Source organism: Bufo bufo, chromosome 6, assembly GCF_905171765.1.
Source record: "Bufo bufo chromosome 6, aBufBuf1.1, whole genome shotgun sequence".
Lineage (NCBI taxonomy): Eukaryota > Metazoa > Chordata > Amphibia > Anura > Bufonidae > Bufo > Bufo bufo.
Genome location: NC_053394.1, coordinates 30,274,386 through 30,294,884, shown reverse-complemented (window position 1 = coordinate 30,294,884; position 20,499 = coordinate 30,274,386). Strand labels below are relative to the sequence as shown.

At 48.6% G+C, this 20,499-nt stretch overlaps 1 protein-coding gene across 1 annotated transcript in view; it reads left to right on the top strand.

The window, feature by feature from the left end:
- LOC121004418 (prominin-1-A-like) overlaps positions 1 to 12,088 on the top strand; it is a 92,344-nt gene extending 80,256 nt beyond the window's left edge. Inside the window, exons 18-25 of the mRNA XM_040436622.1 lie at positions 2,147 to 2,239; positions 2,447 to 2,500; positions 2,821 to 2,901; positions 3,094 to 3,162; positions 3,350 to 3,439; positions 8,561 to 8,673; positions 9,852 to 9,875; positions 11,344 to 12,088. Coding sequence (XP_040292556.1) covers positions 2,147 to 2,239; positions 2,447 to 2,500; positions 2,821 to 2,901; positions 3,094 to 3,162; positions 3,350 to 3,439; positions 8,561 to 8,673; positions 9,852 to 9,875; positions 11,344 to 11,395 — 576 coding nt within the window. The 3' untranslated portion in view covers positions 11,396 to 12,088. The remainder of the gene's footprint in view (positions 1 to 2,146; positions 2,240 to 2,446; positions 2,501 to 2,820; positions 2,902 to 3,093; positions 3,163 to 3,349; positions 3,440 to 8,560; positions 8,674 to 9,851; positions 9,876 to 11,343) is intronic.
- The last annotated feature ends 8,411 nt before the right edge of the window (positions 12,089 to 20,499 follow it).

Sequence of the window (20,499 nt, the reverse complement as noted above, 5' to 3'; positions counted from 1 at the left end):
CTCTGACAGTACTCCAGTATATCACCCATTACCTGCTGATAGTACTTTAGTACTTCACCCATGATCCCCTGATGATACTCCAGTATATCCCCCATGACCTGGTGCTAGTACTCCGGTAAATCCGCAATGACCTGCTGACAGTTTTCCGGTACATCCCCCATGACCTGCTGACAGTTCTCCAGTATATCACCCATTACCTGCTGCTAGTACTCCAGTACTTCACCCATGATCCCATGATGGTACTCCAGTATATCCCCCATGACCTGCTGACAGTTCTCCAATACATTCCCTGTAACCTGCTGACAGTACTCCGGTACATCCCCCATGACCTGCTGACAGTACTCTGGTACATTCCCTGTAACCTGCTGACAGTACTCACCCCTGATCCCCTGACAGTACTCCGATACATTCCCTGTAACCTGCTGACAGTACTCTGGTACATCCTCCATGACCGGCTGACAGTACTCACCTATGATCCTCTGACAGTACTCCGGTACATCCCCCATGACCTGCTGACAGTACTCTGGTACATCCCCCATGACCTGCTGACAGTACTCACCTATGATCCTCTGACAGTACTCCGGTACATCCCCCATGACCTGCTGACAGTACTCACCTATGATCCTCTGACAGTACTCTGGTACATTCCCTGTAACCTGCTGACAGTACTCACCTCTGATCCCCTGACAGTACTCCGGTACATTCCCTGTAACCTGCTGACAGTACTCCGGTACATCCCCCATGACCTGCTGACAGTACTCCGGTACATCCTCCATGACGGCTGACAGTACTCTGGTACATCCCCCATGACCTGCTAACAGTACTCTGGTACATCCCCCATGACCTGCTGACAGTACTCCGGTACATCCCCCATGACCTGCTGACAGTACTCCGGTACATTCCCTGTAACCTGCTGACAGTACTCACCTATGATCCTCTGACAGTACTCTGGTACTTTCCCTGTAACCTTATGACGGTACTCACCTATGATCCTCTGACAGTACTCCAGTACATTCCCTGTAACCTGCTGACAGTACTCACCTATGATCCTCTGACAGTACTCCGGTACATTCCCTGTAACCTGATGACAGTACTCACCTATGATCCTCTGACAGTACTCCGGTACATCCCCTATGACCTGCTGACAGTACTCTGGTACATTCCCTGTAACCTGCTGACAGTACTCACCTATGATCCTCTGACAGTACTCTGGTACATTCCCTGTAACCTGCTGACAGTACTCACCTCTGATCCCCTGACAGTACTCCGGTACATTCCCTGTAACCTGCTGACAGTACTCCGGTACATCCCCCATGACCTGCTGACAGTACTCCGGTACATCCTCCATGACGGCTGACAGTACTCTGGTACATCCCCCATGACCTGCTAACAGTACTCTGGTACATCCCCCATGACCTGCTAACTGTATTCCGGTACATCCCCCATGACCTGCTGACAGTACACTCGTACATCCCCCCATGACCTGCTGACAGTACTCCGGTACATCCCCCATGACCTGCTGACAGTACTCCGGTACATTCCCTGTAACCTGCTGACAGTACTCACCTATGATCCTCTGACAGTACTCTGGTACTTTCCCTGTAACCTTATGACGGTATTCACCTATGATCCTCTGACAGTACTCCAGTACATTCCCTGTAACCTGCTGTCAGTACTCACCTATGATCCTCTGACAGTACTCCGGTACATCCCCCATGACCTGCTGACAGTACTCTGGTACATCCCCCATGACCTGCTGACAGTACTCACCTATGATCCTCTGATAGTACTCCGGTACATTCCCTGTAACCTGCTGACAGTACTCACCTATGATCCTCTGACAGTACTCCGGTACATCCCCTATGACCTGCTGACAGTACTCTGGTACATTCCCTGTAACCTGCTGACAGTACTCACCTATGATCCTCTGACAGTACTCCGGTACATCCCCTATGACCTGCTGACAGTACTCTGGTACATTCCCTGTAACCTGATGACCGTACTCGCCTCTGACAGTACTCCGGTACATTAATTACTGCCAGGCTATAGTTGTTGTCACCTTTGAGCTTCCTATCATTACCGCAGCACGGCCTTAGCTCTGCTGGGTGTAGTAGTTTTAGTAATTGTCTGGATTTTTCCTCAACAGAAAAGTCCGGCCTTTCAGACTGAACTGAGGAATGAGGTCAACGCTCTCCGGACTCTCCAAAATTCAATCGACAGCGTCATGGTCCCACAAATTGTTAGTACATCTCCCTATATACAGAGCTGCACTATATATTCTGCATGTATCTGTATTCATCATATAGAATATATATATCATTCTGCTTCTCTTGTGTAAAGAATATTATATATGGCGACATACTGCCGTGACGGTGTACGCTCAGACCCGAGTGACTGTTTTATCTTCCATACTGCATTTCCTAAACCTGGAATTTCTACCTTCCAGAAAAGCCTCAGTACAAGTATCGTCAGCCTGCAAACCAAAGGAAAACAGTTACCGGTGAGTTCTAGCTGCGGATCTAACGGGATAACGTCTGGATACTAATGGTAGAAATGTAATAGTTGGATTTATTAACCCCTTCCGGCTCCATCACCTAGATTACATATTACAAGAAATCCAATGTGAAAGTGTTGCTTTTTGTTGTTGTTGTGGTTGATAATCTTCCATAAAGAGATAAATTGGGGGCGCTGTTGCATTGGTGCCTATGGAAAAAGGTTGCCTCCAGTAGTGGTGAAATGTGGTACTGCAGGAACCTAGCCTTCCCACCGCGTAATATGGAATACGTTACCCATGTGGTTTTTTTTTGTCTTTGAATGCAGACATCTTTAAATGCAACCCTTAAAAGCACTGAAGACGCTCAGACCTTCGTGGACACCCAAGTGGTTGGCATTGTAAAGAATGTAAGTTCAAATGGTATAATATATGTGGTCCGATTAGTTTGAAGGTGCAATTCCCAATATGTAGTCATTAGCAGCAGCACTCTCATTGTAAGAGCCATAATAAGGCTATACTGGGATGACTACCATGCCCCCCCCCCACCCCCTGGAACCATACCGCCTTACATTCTAATATTTTCTTCTCTGTACATTTAGGAGACCAGAAAATATCTAGATACAATAATCGGATATTTTGGGTCGTACATCGATTGGACACGGAAGATGGTGAGCGCTGAGTCTTTTATTCCTTTGTTTCGCCTCATTCGAATGATTTCCAAAGTTTATAACAAATCTAAAAATGAATAAAATAATAGAAAAAAAAAAAATCTGCAAATTCATCAATTTCTTGTATAATTCTCCAGTGCCGGAGTGCACCTGATATACGGTATTCTCTTGTGCTCCCTTTTATTAGCTGACCCAGGATTTAGCTCGGTGCAGACCCCTCGCCGCTGCTCTGGATTCTGCCGAGGTCATCGCGTGTCAGTACGTTGTGGACACCCTGGTAAGAATACGGATATAATAAAGGAACCTTCCACAAGGAGAATTGCTCCGATTGGTGCAGACTTGGAGCTCCTGCACACGGCGGCCCGAAAACGGCGGATCCGCACTGTATGGAGGGTGCTGGTGTGGAACGGAACCCCACAGAAGCACTACGGAGTGCTTCCGTGGGGTTTCTCTCCGCACCGCAAGGCACGGAGAAAAAAAGGCAAGTTGAATGGGTCTGGATTCGTCTGCGGAAACCGCCCGGATGTTGCCCGTGCATTGGGGACCACAAATTACGGTCCCCAATGCACGGAAAGGCCGTGTGTATGAGCCCTCACCGACAAGTGGAGAATTCGCCGTCGTTTTCCTAAATATTCCGAGATGATCCTGGCAAATTTAGCTCGTCCCGACTTGGAAATGGGTGGGGCCTACATAAACCCCGCCCAGAAGTGGGTATTTACTGACCACTTTTGGGGCTTGGGAGGCCAGATCCTCAACTTATGCTTATAAGGGGGTTGTCTTCATCCAATAACCAACTCCTTAAAGTGGAAGTCCGATTGACCTTAGGGACCAAGCAATTTTTTTCTTTTTTTTCTTCATTGCCTTCCAAGAGCTCTAACTTTTTTATTTTTCCATCGGTGTAGCCGTATGAGGGCTTGTTTTTGAGGGACAAATTGTAGTTTTTAACAGCACCATTTTGGGGTTCATGTAATCATTGACTTTTATTAACTCTGTCTGGGGAGGAATAAAAAAACAAAACCGCAATACCGTAATTGCTGGTTCACATTGTACGTTTTGTGGCGTTCATTTTTCGGCATAAATAACATAACTTTACTCTCTGGGTTAATATGATTACAGCATTTTTTAAAGTTTTAATACTTTTACACAATAAAATCCCTTCTTAAAAAAAAAAAAAAAGTTTTTGCATTCCAAGACCCATCACTTTTTTTTATTTTTCTTTGCTGTGTGAGGGCTTGATTTTAGTTTTCACTGGTATCATTTTGGGGTTCATAACCCTCTTTGATCGCTTTTATTAAATTTTTTTGGTGCACAAAAAAAATGTAATTCTGGCAATTTTTTTTTAGCGTTTACCGTGTGGGATAAATTTCATAAATAATTCCAAATATGTGGATGGGATTTTATTTTTTCCATCGAAAATGTGTGTTTTTTTTTTTTAGTCACTTTGTCTTGTGATCCTCTGATCGCTCACATAGTACACTGTACTACATATGTAGTGCAGTGTACTATGCTGTCAATACCATGCTGAGAGGCACTCTATTAGGCCATGCCTAATAGGGCCTATACGGGGGGAGGCAGACCTGGGGTCCTTCATTGGTCCCCCGGCTGCTGTATACAGACATCAGCACCCAAGGTGCTGATAGCTGACAGACCTGGCCCCCTGCCTCTAAACCACTTAGATGCCGCAGTCGCTATTCACTGTGGCTTCTAAGGGGTTTTAGGCTAGGGCTACACGAAGACATTTGTTGCAGTAATGTCACGCAACATATTTTATAATGCTAGTCGATGGGGTCGCACTGCGACATGCTGCGACTGTGAGACGACAGTGCGACACCATAGACTAGCATTATAAAATATGTTGCGCAACATGAATTACGCGCGACACATGTCACTAGCCCTAGCCTAATACTTGGGATTGGCAGTGCTGCAGTATAGTGCCCGTGTACAGGGGTCAGTGCTCCGTGTGCTGCAGTATAGTGCCCGTGTACAGGGGTCAGTGCTCCATGTGCTGCAGTATAGTGCCCGTGTACAGGGGTCAGTGCTCCGTGTGCTGCAGTATAGTGCCCGTGTACAGGGGTCAGTGCTCCGTGTGCTGCAGTATAGTGCCCGTGTACAGGGGTCAGTGCTCCGTGTGCTGCAGTATAGTGCCCGTGTACAGGGGTCAGTGCTCCATGTGCTGCAGTATAGTGCCCGTGTACAGGGGTCAGTGCTCCGTGTGCTGCAGTATAGTGCCCGTGTACAGGGGTCAGTGCTCCATATGCTGCAGTATAGTGCCCGTGTGCTGCAGTATAGTGCCCGTGTACAGGGGTCAGTGCTCCGTGTGCTGCAGTATAGTGCCCGTGTACAGGGGTCAGTGCTCCATGTGCTGCAGTATAGTGCCCGTGTACAGGGGTCAGTGCTCCATTATAGTGCCCGTGTACAGAGGTCAGTGCTCCGTGTGCTGCAGTATAGTGCCCGTGTACAGGGGTCAGTGCTCCATTATAGTGCCCGTGTACAGAGGTCAGTGCTCCGTGTGCTGCAGTATAGTGCCCGTGTACAGGGGTCAGTGCTCCATGTGCTGCAGTATAGTGCCCGTGTACAGGGGTCAGTGCTCCGTGTGCTGCAGTATAGTGCCCGTGTACAGGGGTCAGTGCTCCGTGTGCTGCAGTATAGTGCCCGTGTACAGGGGTCAGTGCTCCATGTGCTGCAGTATAGTGCCCGTGTACAGGGGTCAGTGCTCCAGTATAGTGCCCGTGTACAGGGGGTCAGTGCTCCATGTGCTGCAGTATAGTGCCCGCGTACAGGGGTCAGTGCTCCATATGCTGCAGTATAGTGCCCGTGTACAGGGGTCAGTGCTCCGTGTGCTGCAGTATAGTGCCCGTGTACAGGGGTCAGTGCTCCGTGTGCTGCAGTATAGTGCCCGTGTACAGGGGTCAGTGCTCCGTGTGCTGCAGTATAGTGCCCGTGTACAGGGGTCAGTGCTCCATGTGCTGCAGTATAGTGCCCGTGTACAGGGGTCAGTGCTCCGTGTGCTGCAGTATAGTGCCCGTGCACAGGGGTCAGTGCTGCAGTATAGTGCCCTGTACAGGGGTCAGTGCTACATGTGCTGCAGTATAGTGCCCGTGTACAGGGGTCAATGCTCCATGTGCTGCAGTATAGTGCCCGTGTACAGGGGTCAGTGCTCCATGTGCTGCAGTATAGTGCCCGTGTACAGGGGTCAGTGCTGCAGTATAGTGCCCGCGTACAGGGGTCAGTGCTCCATGTGCTGCAGTATAGTGCCCGTGTACAGGGGTCAGTGCTCCATGTGCTGCAGTATAGTGCCCGTGTACAGGGGTCAGTGCTCCATGTGCTGCAGTATAGTGCCCGTGTACAGGGGTCAGTGCTCCATGTGCTGCAGTATAGTGCCCGTGTACAGGGGTCAGTGCTGCAGTATAGTGCCCGTGTACAGGGGTCAGTGCTCCAGTATAGTGCCCGTGTACAGGGGTCAGTGCTCCATGTGCTGCAGTATAGTGCCCGTGTACAGGGGTCAGTGCTCCATGTGCTGCAGTATAGTGCCCGTGTACAGGGGTCAGTGCTGCAGTATAGTGCCCGCGTACAGGGGTCAGTCCTCCATGTGCTGCAGTATAGTGCCCGTGTACAGGGGTCAGTGCTGCAGTATAGTGCCCGCGTACAGGGGTCAGTGCTCCATGTGCTGCAGTATAGTGCCCGTGTACAGGGGTCAGTGCTGCAGTATAGTGCCCGTGTACAGGGGTCAGTGCTCCAGTATAGTGCCCGTGTACAGGGGGTCAGTGCTCCATGTGCTGCAGTATAGTGCCCGTATACAGGGGTCAGTGCTCCATGTGCTGCAGTATAGTGCCCGTGTACAGGGGTCAGTGCTCCGTGTGCTGCAGTATAGTGCCCGTGTACAGGGGTCAGTGCTCCATGTGCTGCAGTATAGTGCCCGTGTACAGGGGTCAGTGCTCCGTGTGCTGCAGTATAGTGCCCGTGTACAGGGGTCAGTGCTGCAGTATAGTGCCCGCGTACAGGGCTCAGTCCTCCGTGTGCTGCAGTATAGTGCCCGTGTACAGGGGTCAGTGCTCCGTGTGTTGCAGTATAGTGCCCGTGTACAGGGGTCAGTGCTCCGTGTGCTGCAGTATAGTGCCCGTGTACAGGGGTCAGTGCTCCATGTGCTGCAGTATAGTGCCCGCGTACAGGGGTCAGTGCTCCGTGTGCTGCAGTATAGTGCCCGTGTACAGGGGTCAGTGCTCCATGTGCTGCAGTATAGTGCCCGTGTACAGGGGTCAGTGCTCCGTGTGCTGCAGTATAGTGCCCGTGTACAGGGGTCAGTGCTCCGTGTGCTGCAGTATAGTGCCCGTGTACAGGGGTCAGTGCTCCATGTGCTGCAGTATAGTGCCCGTGTACAGGGGTCAGTGCTCCGTGTGCTGCAGTATAGTGCCCGTGTACAGGGGTCAGTGCTCCATGTGCTGCAGTATAGTGCCCGCGTACAGGGGTCAGTGCTCCATGTGCTGCAGTATAGTGCCCGTGTACAGGGGTCAGTGCTGCAGTATAGTGCCCGTGTACAGGGGTCAGTGCTCCGTGTGCTGCAGTATAGTGCCCGCGTACAGGGGTCAGTGCTCCATATGCTGCAGTATAGTGCCCGTGTACAGGGGTCAGTGCTCCGTGTGCTGCAGTATAGTGCCCGTGTACAGGGGTCAGTGCTCCGTGTGCTGCAGTATAGTGCCCGTGTACAGGGGTCAGTGCTCCATGTGCTGCAGTATAGTGCCCGTGTACAGGGGTCAGTGCTCCATGTGCTGCAGTATAGTGCCCGTGTACAGGGGTCAGTGCTCCATGTGCTGCAGTATAGTGCCCGTGTACAGGGGTCAGTGCTCCGTGTGCTGCAGTATAGTGCCCGCGTACAGGGGTCAGTGCTCCATATGCTGCAGTATAGTGCCCGTGTACAGGGGTCAGTGCTCCGTGTGCTGCAGTATAGTGCCCGTGTACAGGGGTCAGTGCTCCATGTGCTGCAGTATAGTGCCCGTGTACAGGGGTCAGTGCTCCGTGTGCTGCAGTATAGTGCCCGTGTACAGGGGTCAGTGCTCCATGTGCTGCAGTATAGTGCCTGTGTACAGGGGTCAGTGCTCCATGTGCTGCAGTATAGTGCCCGTGTACAGGGGTCAGTGCTCCGTGTGCTGCAGTATAGTGCCCGTGTACAGGGGTCAGTGCTCCGTGTGCTGCAGTATAGTGCCCGTGTACAGGGGTCAGTGCTCCATGTGCTCGGTTTACTCTCAGGAATGGTCAGGCCCAGAGGTCAAGTCCCCACCTAGCTATATACCATCACTAGAAGATGGGGGATAACAATTTAACCCTTTCACTGCTAAGTGTTTGGGTTGTTGGACTTTGTTGCTGTCTGCGGTGATCATCAATCTCTCTGTTCTCCCCCCAGAACGCCTTCTGGTTCAGCCTGGGCTGGTGCACGCTCTTCTTCATCCCCAGCATCATCCTGTCAGTGAAACTGGCGAAATATTACAGGAGGATGAAATACTCGGACACTTTTGAGTAAGTGTTGGCGCCGTACGTCCAGGTTCTGGGATTGTGAGGTTTTTCAATTCTTTAACCTGTAGACACAAGGGAGGACACAGATATCAGAGGGCCCCTAAGAGCGGTATATGGGCCCCTTGCTCTTCAACAGCTCCTCATAAAACGCCCCTTTTACGTCTTGATAAGAATCCAGATTCTTGTATTGGTGGCATGAACGTACAGGGTGTGTACAGTTTTGCAACCATTTTTATTGCTCCGATAAAAGGAGCTTTAAAATGGACTTGACAAAAAATGTATTACCGTTTTCTGTATGCAGCTTTTATGCAAACCTATGTGTCTCCATGGTTACATGCCCTATGGCATGTGTCACCCTTTTATACCTGCCCTATATTCTACTGTCTGTATGCCGGGGCAAGAAGAGGGAACCGAGTAATAAGCGATTATAGAATCAGACTACAGTAGGTTTGTAGTCTGTAACCATGGAGACTCACAGGTCTGTAATGGGGCTGTATACATGGAAGAAGCGATACATATGTAAGGTAGCTAACCTATAAGTTGGTGTTTGACCTTTTAAACAGGCCTTGAGACATGACTTGGCTAATAACTAAGCCAGCACCTCATCTGCAGAGAGCTGGGTGATTGCTGCCCCTCATCAGCTGTCTGCAGATGAGGTGCTGGCTTAGTTATTAGCTAAGTCATGTCTCAAGACTGATTTATAAGATTACTTTACATCAGGTGGTGGTAGAGGTAAAGCTTACTAAGCGCTCATTTGCATACCTTCTTCCCAGAAATCCAGAGGAGCGTGTATGGCCTATAAGTCTCCTCAAGCCGATTAGGCTCTCCCCATAAGGAGATATAGTACCCCCCCCAGGGCTGTATGTATAAAATGATCACAAATTGACCTATGATCCCTTTTGCTCCTGAACAATGTCCTATATAATAGACATTTGTATTCTGCTGTATTTGTCTACGTATGTGAACGAGGTCCAGTCCTCGATATCTCCGGGGGAACCACCAAGGGTATAATGTATTAGCCATTAACCCTTGTGATTCCCAAGGTACCAGGCAATTACTCCCCTACTGAAATAACATGCATGTAAGCACGAGATGAACAATCATGGTGATGGGGGAGTCCGATGATGGGGTACGGCTGATTATTGTGGTTTTAATCCCTATCTTTGTCTTTTTTCCCACAGCAGCCCCAGTGATCACATGGAGATGTAAGTGCTACGTACATATCATATACTGCCGTATAAAAGGTTCATACCATTGTTGGAGCTTGTTCACATTGACACTGCTTGTCCTGTCTCATTTATGGTCATTTATCCTGTGGGGGGCGCTGCAGGAGAACTGAACACTTGCGGTCGGATTCTTTTGCAATTTATAGCCGATCACTGTGGGTTTAGGCAGTAGGACACCCAGTGATCAGTCTCGGGTGCCGCCTTGCATAAGGCCATTGGCAGCCGCAGCCCCTTGGGAAGTCATAGGGATGCATTTTCTGTGCAGACTGGTGAACAGTAATCCTGCAGCATATCCCATGTGGGGAACATATCACATGCACGCTGCAGCGGATATTGACTTGCGGTGCAGTTTTAGAATTAACAGCATGTCAATTTCTGCTGTGGATTGCCCTGCCCCCCTTTCAATTTAGCAGGAGGAGAATTCAGGACACTATTTTGCTGCAGATTCGCCACGGAATCTGGCAGCTTTTTTCATCCCGCATGGATGCACTCTTACACCGTATAACACACCATCAGCATACGGTATTGTACATATTCCCATCTGCTGACACTCATTACCACCACAAGGGGGCAGGATGACCTATAACAGAAGTGGATAGAAGCCACATGGGAAATTCCACGGCCGGCCCCCTCCATTCAGTCTGAAATCCCCTGCTGTTCTGTAATATTATTAGATGTATCAAGCCGCCGGCTTACCCTGGCCGTATGCCCGGCCGGTACTTACTATATCCCAGGACATGAGCTCTGGACTGATTTTTGACAGCACTTTATGTTTTACTCATGTAACCTACATAAAATAACACATCAATTTTTTTTTAAAGGGGTACCCTATACCCATTGATCCCCAAAACACAGAAACTGTCTGAATGCCCGTGTAGGATTAGAACACAATACAAATCTAATGTTTTATGGGCCAGATGCAGGAAAAGTGCTGGGTCTAAGCGGGTGGAGCTTTAAAATCAAACACCTGTGTCATGCTCCACCCCCTGCACTATGCATAGCAAGTTGTTGTCTGAAGTGTTCCTTTAAGGGGTCATGCATACAACTGTGCTTAGTATGGGAATCCTGGACCAACGGCGGCTCCCCTGACCCAAACTGTGACTGCATCATAAATCACTATGAGAGCCGCGGTTGACACACGAGCGTTGTTTCCCAGACCAAGCACAGTCATGTGCAGGAGACCGAAGGCTAGCCCAGAAACGTAAAGCATACCTGAGTTTTCAAAATACGTTTGCATAATGGGTGTTCTCCTTTGTACAATCATTACTGTGAACTGATGTTGTTTGGGCTTCCCTAAAGTCTCTTTCAGGGCATATTATTTCCTGTTTCAGCTGCACGACTAGATGCATTTCTCTCAGAAGCAAGGGGTGTCTTCTTTTTGCCAGTGCTGTATGCAATGTTAAAGTTCAGTGACTCTTTAATTACCAATATGTATTTTTCCCCTCAGGACGTCCACATCCCAGCAGTTCCTAATCCCTCGCGTCACTGTAAAATCATGAGGAGCCATTGGCAATGAACACGACACTAATGGCGTCTGACCCCCATGTTGTTTGGCGTCCTCCCGGAGACCCTTAGGACATATTTATTTATTTTCCAATCCTATTACTTTGATACCTGGACTGTGAAGAATTGCATTGTGGGAGAGATGACCCTGCAGACGGTTCAGGGTCTGCTGGAGACTTCTGATTTGGTTGTGGGGTGGAGGGTTCCTCTGTATAGATGTACAGAATACAGGGCAGTGCTGTTCGAGGCGCCAGTGAACGTATACTCTGCTGACGGCACCTCGGCTTCTCAACGTGACCTGTGGATCGGAATTTTTATACCGAAATGTAAAATAGATTTGTTTTCTATTTTTATCATTTTTTTTCTTAGACGATTTATGTGATTTTTTTTTTTAGTCGTTTGCAAAAGTGGTTCAGATAAAGCCCACCTTTTGCGCAAAAACAGTGTGTGCCCCTTCTTGATGCATGGTGTATAATGTCTGTACAGGTGGCAGGAACATCCCAGCTTCCATACCCTATCGCCCTACTCTGGCAGGCCCAACACGTCCCTTTTAACGAATGGCCAGCAAGCAGATCTAATGGCGCAGTAGACAGACAGTCAGATGAGAAGTGCTGGTCAGTTGATCGCTTCGTCAGGATTTCTTATAAAAATGTGTTGTCTTTATGAAAAAAAATAAACCCTTTAAAAGGCCCAGTCCGGGCAAAACGGATTCACTGTGTTATAACTAATGCAGGGAGAAAGTGGGCGGAGCATGACACAGGAAGTCTCTGGTGTTCTCTGCTCCGTCCCTTCATACTCCGCACTAGACAAAACCAGAATTTTCCTTTTAAGTAGTATTAGTTAAAGGGGTTGTTTAGCGCAATTAAAAAGTAAATGGCTGGCAGCAGTGTAAAAAAATTAATAAATTTCCCTCACCTTTTAAAACACCTCTTTTTAAGTGGCTTCATTGGTCATGCATGCAAGAATGCCATGTTACTGCCGACCCCGTTCTTGCACACGTGACAGTAGCTGCAGCAGTCTCATCACCAAAAACGCTCCCCATTACTCCAGTTCCAGCAGGGAACTCTGGGAGCTGCAGTGGAGGGTGTTTGGAAAGGTGTTTTTTTTTTATATATATATTTTTAACACACCGCTGCCTATTTTTTTGTTTAAAGGGAACCTGTCATCAACTTTTTGCTGACCGTGCTGAGAGCAGTATAAAGTAGTGACAGAAATGCTGATGTCAGCGCTGTGTCACACATCAGCTAAAAGTAAGTGGTCGCCGAGAACCAGCATCATAATCGTTGCAGCCCAGGCCTTGAAAAGAGTCACGGCCACCTGAGAAGAGTCCTGGTTATTCATGACTTCCTGATCTCCTGCTGATGACTTCCTGACAGTCTTCTACCTAGTTTTCTCCCTTTCTCTCTAGGAGAACTGCCAATCATCAGCAGATGGTGAGAGAGCAGGAGATTGTAATAACCAGGACTCTTCTCAGGTAGATTTGACTCTTCTCGAGGCCTGGGCTGCAATGATTATGATGCTGGTTCTCGGCAACCACTTACTTTTAGCTCATGTGTGACACATCGCTGAAATCGGCGTTTCGGTCACTATTTTATCCTGCCGTCAGCAGGTTCCCTTTTAATTATGCTGGACGATAGTCTCTTTTAAGGGGATATTATCATCTTACTAATACGGTCCCATCCTGCAGCCCTAATGGAGGGCAGTTCCTAATTACATTGCTCTCCTGGAAGTATCTTGTTTTCAATTTGTGGTCCCCAATGCATGGACATCATCTGTGTGGTCATCCGCACTACAAAAAAAATAGAACTATTTTTTTCGGTGGGGAGTTACAGAGAAAAACCCCTCAGTTCCAGATTGCAGACCCATTCAAGTGAACGGGTCCGTGATGTGAGGTGCACATGGCCAGTGCCTGCATATTACGGACCCGCTGTTTGCGGGCCACAATATGGGCAAAGTGTACATGAGATTTGCATAATCTCATACACTTTGCTGGTACTGTGATACGCTGCGTTTTTTCCACAAGGTAATCCACGTGGAAAAACCACACGTACTCCGTGTGTGCAGGTGGCCTAAAACTCCAGGCAGCCATTGTGTAGTAAGAAGAGACTGGGACATTAAGGCCTTGATAAATCAAGATTGGCGTGTACTACGCTGGTCTTGGTGGGCCCTGTGCCCTTGAGGAGGTATTTACGAGAAGGGTCAGGCCCTGACTTAATTACATGCCTCCTCCGGCAAACTGAAGATCTATGTCGGCCATCATTTACAATGAGCACTGAGCAAAGCCTGTCACTAGGAGATGGTAAATCTCCTCCTAAGTATCTAAATAACGTATGTTAGGGCGCCTTCACAAGTGGCAGAGAAAATGCAGACGTGCACTTTTACGCACGGTATAGCATGCAGAGAATTTCGATGTGGATTTCCGTGCGGATTACATCCCCTATTAAAACAAATGGAAACATTCTGCTTCAGAAAAGCCGCACCGCAATATAATTCTGGCAATTATGCTGCAGAATGCAGGGCAGGGAATGACGCCCTGCACCCCTATGTAAGATTTTTCCGCCATGTGTGAAGGGGACGTTCACGGGCGGCAGATTCATTGCAGAAATTTCCGTGCCCGAACATCCATTCCATGCATGTGAAGGGGAGATTTCCTCAGCAAGTGCACGGATTTCTGCAAGCCTCATGGGACGATTCCTGCAACAAACCTGCCTTTAATCATTGTGACATGAGTGTTTTTGCTGCAGGTTATGTCACAAGGTTCATTTTTGGAAATATCCGAGCCCTAATTCTAAAGGTTTGTGCATTACTGGAAGAATGCAACCAATAGACGATGGCGCCAGGGGCACTTTGCTGTCAGAGTCTTACTGTCTTGTAGTAATAAAAGGCCGATTATGTGAGGCAGCCCCCGTCCACGATGTCTCATGTGATCCTCATCCTCGGATCAGAAATCCCTGCAAACTAAGACACTTCTCGGGTCCTCCCTGCATGTGGTGGCAGATCACTAGGAGGAAAGCTGAAGGCACCCCCACTGATCAGGATATTACAGCAGACCTACCACAGTACACTGTAATATGGGAATACCCCTTTAAGGGTACGATTTCATGTCAAAACCCTATAACAGAGGGGTCAGCACCCCCCGGCCCTCCAGCTGCTGTGAAAATACAATTCCCAGCATTCACAGGCTCAACTGCTCTTGCAACTCCTATAGAAGTGAATGGAGCATTCTGGGAGTTGTAGTTTCAGAACAGCTGGAGTGCCGAAGGTTGCTGACCCCTGTCCTATAAGGTTCATATTGGTGTATGAGCAGGTCTATAGTCTCCTAGGGGCCCATGTGAGCGTGTCCTCCTGACCTCTACCCAGCCATAATGCTGGTCAAGAGTGGTGATGTACAGAGACATATCCAAAGGGGTCTCAACCCCTTTAGCTGTAGGATCCCAGGACCCGGACCCCCAGCATCATGAAGTTACTGCTTGTCCCAATGATTAGCCATAAATTAGAGTACGTGACCCTCCAGTCGAGTCCTAACATTTGGCCATAAGGGACGCTCCGGTCTGGTCTCACATCCATGCAGGGGGCTGCAGAAAGCCCATCTAAAATGGTGTCTCCCGTGGAGAAGACACATGGAACAGAACGGGGAGGGATCCTTCACGTCAGGCTGGATTTGCTCTTTGACCACTTGCAGGTTTGGAGTTGTAGGTGCTTTCCTAAACCTTGTACCGGACGGCATCATGACTACAAAGTGCCTGCTTAACCCCCATCATCCATCTGCCACAGAGGAAGGACTGGAGTCATCACAAACGGGGGCTCAATGTAATATCTGTAACCCCCCCCCCCCCCCCCTTATATGCCATTCCTGGCAGGGTGGTCTATAGGTGTGAATGAAACCACCACAGCCCCCATTATTGTTAAAAAGCAGGAAGAAAGGACTGAGTAGTGCCCCCTTCCAGTTTAGTCCCCTATACAGCTGCCTATAGACTTTAATTTTGTCTGCCCCTCCTTCCATGTCAAAAGGACAGCAAAAGCAGCTCCACAACGTGCCAAACAGCACCCCATCTCTCAGCTTCCTGGTCAGTGCGGTCATTGCTCACCGTTTAGTTTTTGGATGGAGCTGCGCTTTAATACTTACATAACCAGAATGTTTTCAGAGTCTTCTGAGCTGCAATACCAGATACAACACACAGTCGGGGGTGGCGCTGGTTCTGGGAGAAAGGGCCTGAGCCTCCTATACACAGGTTGTACATGGGGCGTCCATTGCTACCTGCTCAGAGGCTGACCGACTTCCGGCACCACCACTGATCAGCTGTCTGAAGAGACTGCGACTCTCCAGTAAGCGCTGCGATCTCTTCCGTCACATGGCCTATGAGGTGCAATACCAAGCACAGCCACTATACAATGGACGGCGCTGTGCTTCGTAAGCTGAGGAGCCTGTGGCGCTGACCGGGGTGCTGGGGCCTCTTCAAGCAGCCAATTGGTGGAGGCCCCCACCGATCTGATATTGATGAACTATCCTGAGGATAGGTAATCAACGCTGTACTCCTTTAGGCTACCAGCACACGGCGTCAGCTGTCCATACGTTTCTGCACCAAAAAGCGCATGTGTAATTTGTGGTTTTTGGCGCAGATTTCACCCCTGCATTTAAAAGGGCGAAATCCATACAAAGAGTTGACCTGCTGCAGATTTCTAAATTTGCAATGCGGGTCAATTTCCACATGGAACAAAAAGGTGTGTACATCTGTCTAATCTCAGTGTATTAGGGCTCAGGCACACAGACGTATTTTGTTACCATGGCTGTCTTTTTTTTTTTGCGGATAGGAAGCCATGCCATTAGTTTCAATGGGTCCGCAATAAATGCAGACAGGACAGTGTGCTGTCCGCATCCGTTCTGTAGTCCCTCAAAAAAGATAAGAATAGGACTTGTTCTGTCCGTTTTGCGGATAAAGATAGGCAGGTAAAATAGATCCGCACAAAAAAATAAATAAATGCAATACAGATGTCACACAGACGTCATCCATATTTTTGCGGATCTGCGTTTTGTGCTCCTTAGGGCTGATGCACACGACCGGATGTATTTTGCAGTCCGCAAAAAATACGGATGACGTCTACGTGCATTCTGTATTTTGCGGAACGGAACAGCTGGCCCCTAATAGAACAGTCCTATCCTTGTCCGTAATGCAGACAATAAGACATTTTCTTTTTTTTTTTGCGGAACGGAAACACGGAAATGGAATGCACACGTAGTAACTTCCATTTTTTTTGCGGGCCCATTGAAATGGTTCCGCATACGGTCTGCAAAAATAATGGAATGGACACGGGAAGAAAATACATTCGTGTGCATGAGGCCTCGCATTGAGGTTTTTCCACACAGTGTGCAGGTAGCCTTAGGGCGTAATGGTACACATACGCTGGTATCCCTGCACGGAGTTCCCGCTCGCACATTATACGCCTCCCATGGAAGACGGATCACTATGCAGACCCTGAGGTGCGGTCTGTCCGCACACATCCCCTCTTGTCCCGCAGCTCTAGGAATTTTAAGAATGTTTTTATGCTAATACCCAATTATATCCGACAAGTCACCAGTTAAGGCCACATGCACATGACCATGTGTGTTTTGCAGTCTGCAAATTGCGGATCCGCAAAAAAAAAAACAGATTACATCAGTATGCCATACGTTTTTTTTTGGGCGGATCCATTGTAACAATGCCTAAAACGGACAAGAATAGGACATGTTATATTTTTTTTTCCTCGGGGCTACAGAACGGACATACTGATGCGGACAGCACATGGTGTGAAATGAATGGGTCCGCATCCTATCCGCAAAAAACAAAACACATACATGCACACGAACGTTGTTTGTTTCCGTTTGTTTTCAGTCAAGAGAATCTAATGGTCCCCCCCCCCCCCCCCCCCCACATGACGCTAGAGGCCCAATCACATCACAGGACACAGTGAAGACGGCCCTCGCTCCGATCATGTGATATACACACAGAAATATCAGGCCGCTACTGAGAACGTCGCCAGCCTGAAGGGAGCTGGTATAATGGGAAAAGCCCTTTAAAGGGAACACGTCACCTATTAAAACAAAGACATCCGTGTGACACCCTAATAGAGTTCTACTCTGCAAACATTAAATAGTCCGTCCCCCCCAGTGTGCGAAACTAGGGGCTAATCCTGGTTCTGTGGGGTAACGGGGTCTCTCTCAGCTAGTCAGTGGCTCCGAAAATCATGCAAGACCGAAACCTAGATGTGCTTTCTTTTTACGCCCTTTAGGGAGGGGGGGTGTCAGAAGGGTCTAATAGCCCAAAGGAATCTGACGCGTTAGAACACGTACAATAAAGGCGCATTTACACCTGCCGAGGAGCAGCAGATTGTCAGGAGATGGAAGCGTTCCTCCCCGACAGTCGGCTGCTTGTTCAGCGGAGGAGACTGCTGCATGTACATGCAGCGATCACCTCCACAGTATGAAGAGTGGTCGCTAATGCAAACGTTCCTGACAATCTGCCGGTCTGAGGCTACGGTCACACTTGTGTTGTCTTCCGGTATTGAGGTCGGGCAGAGGATCTCTATACCGGAAAAAAATATTCAGTTTAGTCCTCATACATTCTGAATGTAAAGAGATCTGTTCAGGACGTCTTCCGTCCCGGCAGCATTCTGTTTTGTGCCCAGTCATAAAAACAGGGAAAAAAAAAAAAAAAAAAAAAAAAAAAATTGTATATATATATATATATATCTCCGTCACTGAAAACAATAGGTCAATGGCGACGGATCCGTTTTGAGGTCACCCATTGACTTTCAATGTATTAAGTGATGGATCCATTTTGATGTCACACAACCGCATCCTAACAGAACAGATGCCTCCTGATGTGCAAAATCAACAACATCATCGCAATACCGGAATTAACTACGCAAGCGTGAAAGTAGCCTAAATGTGCCGCAGATCACCCGATGATTGGGGGATCTGCAGCACATTTCGACCGGCAGATTGTCAGGAACGTTCGTTCCCGATCATCTGTCCAAATATCTGGACGTCTAAATCCACTTTTAAGCCCTTGCATTACACAGGTCTAGATCTGTCCTTAGCAGCCGTGTGGGATTACATTGAAAAGGAAGCCGAGATACGTGGAGTGGTGGCATCCCGTCATTGTGCTGCCTGTGATGTGTGTGTGTGGGGGGGGGGGGGGGGGGGGGGGGTACCAGGCAGTCTGATCTCAGTATACCCTCCATGTCCCCACAGTGCAAGAACCCCATCAAACAGCTCCTCATATCTCAGCTTCCCGGATCCTTATTTCATGGGGGGTTGGTACTGGAGTCGGTTGCAGAAGCTCCAGGTCAGTGACGTGCCATCTGTGATGTAGCAGTGCTGTGAAGAATTTATGGAGGAATGTTATAGGGTAGTGTGACATGTTTGTTATGTGAGAAGACAGGAGATAGCCGCAGCGGGGGCTGTGACCGCTATACAGACATAGTACCGGAGCCATGCTTCATCATCCGCCAATAGGCAGAGCCGCTCCTCTCTCATCCATTGATTTCAGGTCACGTTTCCTGGAAAACCAGATCCATAACCATTATCATCTCCTTGCTGAAGGTCACATTACCTCTCTGCTAAGTGCATCCTAACGTGCCGCCAATCCGTGCTAATACCGCCTAGAAAATCACTGCATACAGAACCTGAGCAAAGGCAGAAATGCACCAGTACTAAGCCCAGGTCGTGAGCGGGCGCTCCTCTGCCTGCATTATAAAACACCCTCCTGTTCACATAGTTACTGGAGCAGCGGTTTGTACTGCAGAGCTGCTCTCCATACATGACGTCAGCGATAAGCAGCTGCCCAGCCTATGACTAAGCACCGTGTGCCCGGGAGGCCTCCTAACCAGTTCTTTGTCACGTTGGCCCTCGCAATAAACCATCTGCACTGAATATCAGGCTCCCGGATTATTACTGCAACAGTCTCCACACCGTAGCTCACCAGCAACTGCAAAAACGACTCCTTCCTGCTCATGCTGGGTGTTGTAGTCACTAGTCTAGAATGGGCAGGCTGCACGGACAAACACCAGCTTCATGACGTACAATAAAAGAATTTATTTCTCTTAATACCATAAAACACTGCAATGTTAAAAAGGTGCATCTAGACCACAGCCGATATCTGCCGCTATACTGGGTGCTGCCAACTATACAACCAAAAGTCCTCCTGTCGCACCTTAAAGGGATGGTCTGGCGGAGTAAAGCTTAAAGGGGTTATCCAGTATCTACAACTGTGCCGGGCCCCTCCATGGGAATATACTTGGCCCGCTTCCTGTGCCGCTCCTGGTCCCCGCTTCTCCCTGTACACAGATTAAAACATCCAGTGTCGGGGGGGGGGGGAGCAGCCAATGGCAGGAAGGGACGAGCCTCCCGAGCGTCACCCGCTGTGCTAGGAAGGCTCATCCCCGTCTGCCATTGGCTGCATCCATGTACAGGGAAAAGCCGCGGCGGTGCGGGGAGCAGGGCAAGTATATTACCTGTAAGGGGCCCGGTGTTATCCAGTCACTGGTTGAGGCGGGCCAGTGATTGGCCGAGCAGCTTTTACTGCCATTTCCTGTGTGTCGAGCCGGGGAAGAAGTTGGGTGGGGGGTTTGGTTATAGGTGACCAATTTTATTTTAACACACTCTGGCCCTACTCTGAAAACTTTATCCCGCCAGACAACACCTTTAATAAAAGTGGAAGGCTTCATTACGTCTATAGGAATCTATGTCGTTTGGCGCAGTCTTATGTATTGCGGATATTTCAGACCTCAGGTAAGTGTCGAACAAGTGGCTGCGAACCAGCTGGGAGTGAACTGGGGCTTACTGGTTCTCTGTAAAGAAAGACTCAATCCTTATATAATAAAAAAAGATCCTTCAACTCTCGAATATATTTTGTGTTTCAATTCAATCATCTCAAGAGCTCTGCTTGCCATCAGTGAGTGGAAACATTCTTGAAAATCTGTGCAGACCTAACACAGGGGAAGGCTTGCTGCAATGATACGCTGTCTGGACAATCCTCTGTAAGGGAGAGCTCACATCACCGTTATTTTTCCATTCTTCTGATCAGTCAGAAGAACATAAAAAAAACAAACACAGGATGGA